The sequence below is a fragment of the Nansenia antarctica genome (genome assembly GCF_963989245.1).
Source record: "Nansenia antarctica genome assembly, chromosome: 5".
NCBI lineage: Eukaryota > Metazoa > Chordata > Actinopteri > Argentiniformes > Microstomatidae > Nansenia > Nansenia antarctica.
In genome coordinates this window covers 6,369,305-6,371,804 of record NC_137690.1, presented here as the reverse complement: position 1 = coordinate 6,371,804, position 2,500 = coordinate 6,369,305, and the positions used below count along the sequence as shown (strand labels likewise).

At 45.4% G+C, this 2,500-nt stretch overlaps 1 protein-coding gene across 2 annotated transcripts in view; it reads left to right on the top strand.

The window, feature by feature from the left end:
* Positions 1 to 2,500, top strand: part of atp8b5a (ATPase phospholipid transporting 8B5a) — a 57,553-nt gene that overhangs the window by 27,051 nt on the left and 28,002 nt on the right. For both annotated transcript variants that reach the window (XM_080532090.1, XM_080532091.1), the window contains one exon: positions 134 to 192. In XM_080532090.1, the coding sequence (XP_080388216.1) occupies positions 134 to 192 (59 nt within the window). The remainder of the gene's footprint in view (positions 1 to 133; positions 193 to 2,500) is intronic.

Here is a 2,500-nt window from a genome sequence, read left to right as displayed (position 1 = left end):
CCTCCTCTTTTCTGTTCTGTTCTTTTCGTTACCGTCTTCTCTTCTCATCCCCTCCTTCGAGAGATTATTCTGGCGGTCCAGAGTAGAGTTGGTTATGACCTCTGACCCCTGTCTCTCTGTCTCTCTTCTGCAGAGTTGGAGAGGAACCTCAGAGCCAACGACAGAGAGTATAACCTCCCCTTCAAGTATGCGGTGAGTCGTCCGTGTGTGTGTGTGTGTGTGTGTGTGAGTGTGAGTGTGAGTGTGAGTGTGTGTGTGTGTGTGTGTGTGTGAGAGTGAGAGTGTGTCTGTGTCTGTGTCTGTGTCTGTGTCTGTGTCTGTGTCTGTGTCTGTGTCTGTGTCTGTGTGCGTGTGCGTGTGCGTGTGCGTGTGTGTGTGTGTGTGAGTGTGAGTGTGCGTGCGTGTGTGTGTGTGTCCGTCCGTGTGTGTGTGCGTCTTTGTGTGTGCGTGTGTGCGTGCGTCCCTGTGTGTGTGTGTGTGTGTGTGTGTGTGTGTGTGTGTGTGTGTGTGCGTGCGTGCGTGTGTGTGTGTGACGTTTATCATCCCTTGGGGGAGACATGCATGTTTTTCCACTGTGTTTAAAATGCATACAGTACTCTATATACACTGCCCCCTGCATCTACAAGCAGGGGGGGGGGGGGCGTGTGTATGTACTGTCATACTGTATACTTCCTCCACGCTATATTATTAGTGTATGGTTATCATCAGGAAGCTGGCCGTGTGCCAGAGTGAAGGCAGAGGGCTTCAAGGGGGGTCTGGTCCGCCAGTCCCACTTAGTGAGCTATTTCTACTGCTGCTTCACCAGCAGTACTGATAACAAACTGCATACGAGAGACTAAACGGTACTTCCTGACCAGCGTCGATCATTATATCTCATCTTTAACATATTTTTCTTTGCCTCTTATATGTTGTTATTATATTCTATATGTCTTATGTCTAAATGGAGCCCCCCGCCCCCCCCCCCCCCCCCCCCCCCGAGCGGAAATATCTCACACGATTGTACTTGTATAACTGGAGTGACAAACAGTGTCTAGTGGCCAAAGGCCTTGGTGAACAGGGTGGGGGCATTGCGGATCACTATGGGGAGAGAGTTCCATCTTGTATCCCTTTGACAGGACGGACTAGGTCAAAACCTAAAACTGACCCTAACCATAACCAAACACTTAACTCTAACCAGTAACTGTAACCCGTAACCGTAATAAAATGTTAACCAATTCGGAAATTCAACATCGGTATGCTAGAGAGGTGTGTCTCCTTGGTGGTTCCCAATTCCTACATTTCGTTGTTTGGTACCTGTACTGTAGCAATGACAATAAAGACCATTCATTCATTCATTAATTAATTAATTCATTCATTCAATTGCATGGCCAGGACAAGCAACATTAGTTTGCTCTCATTAGAATTAGCTTATAGCAGCAGATACGCCCTTCTGTGTCTTCACAAGACGAAGGAAAGGTCAATATCATCATTGTTTATTGTTGGACTGACTACACGATGTTCATCACTGTGTTTATCGCACCCCTCTGAGTTCAAAGACTTTGAGTTCATCCAGATGACTATAGTTTTCTTAGCTTGATGATGAACAGAAACACAGTGACGTTTACTGGGGTCGTCTCTCTAAAGCTGGATCTGGTATTCATCACACACCCACACCCTAACCCCCCAGGAGAGAGAGAGAGTGAGAGAGAGGGAGGGAGAGGGACAGGGAGAGAGAGAGAGAGAGAGAGAGAGAGAGAGAGAGAGAGAGAGAGAGAAGATAGAAAAAGGCATAAATTGACAGTTAAGAGATGTGAGGTGTGGGGTTAGGGAGACTCAACAGAGAGAAAGAGAGAGAGGGAGAGAGAGAGAGAGAGAGAGAGAGAGAGAGAGAGAGAGAGAGAGAGAGAGAGAGAGAGAGAGAGAGACTCAAATGACGCACAGTAAACATCCTCCTCTCTTTTTGGAAAAACCACAACCTTAGTTTCTGTTAGTTTCATTATGACGACGGTAGTCTAAAAACTTGATCGTCTGTCAGGTCTTTCTTCAGCTCTAATACAATATGGAATATAGCCCACTACTAATTATCCATGATCTCAAAATTACAAAATCACTCACTATTCAAACTAAACAAACCTGACATTACTCTTTCTAGCAAATTCTAAGAGCTGTTTATGACTGAACGACTGCCCTGAGGTAAAATGACAAAGACTGAAAGTATATTATTGTTACTTGTCACTTTGCGTGTGTGTGTGCGTGCGTGCGTGCGTGCGTGCGTGCGTGCGTTCGTGTGTGTGTGTGTGTGTAATATAGGGGCCATAATGTGATCTCACCCCATATTGTTATCATGTTATCTTCTCTGTTTTGAATAGCCGTTAGATCAGGCTTGTGAAGATACATATTTGTCCAAGCCTGATGAATAGATTCACCCCGACTGTGCGTGTCTTTATTGATACGGATGCAAAGACACACATTATTTCCATTAAAGAGGTTATAAAGGTTTTATAGACCTCTGTAACTCATA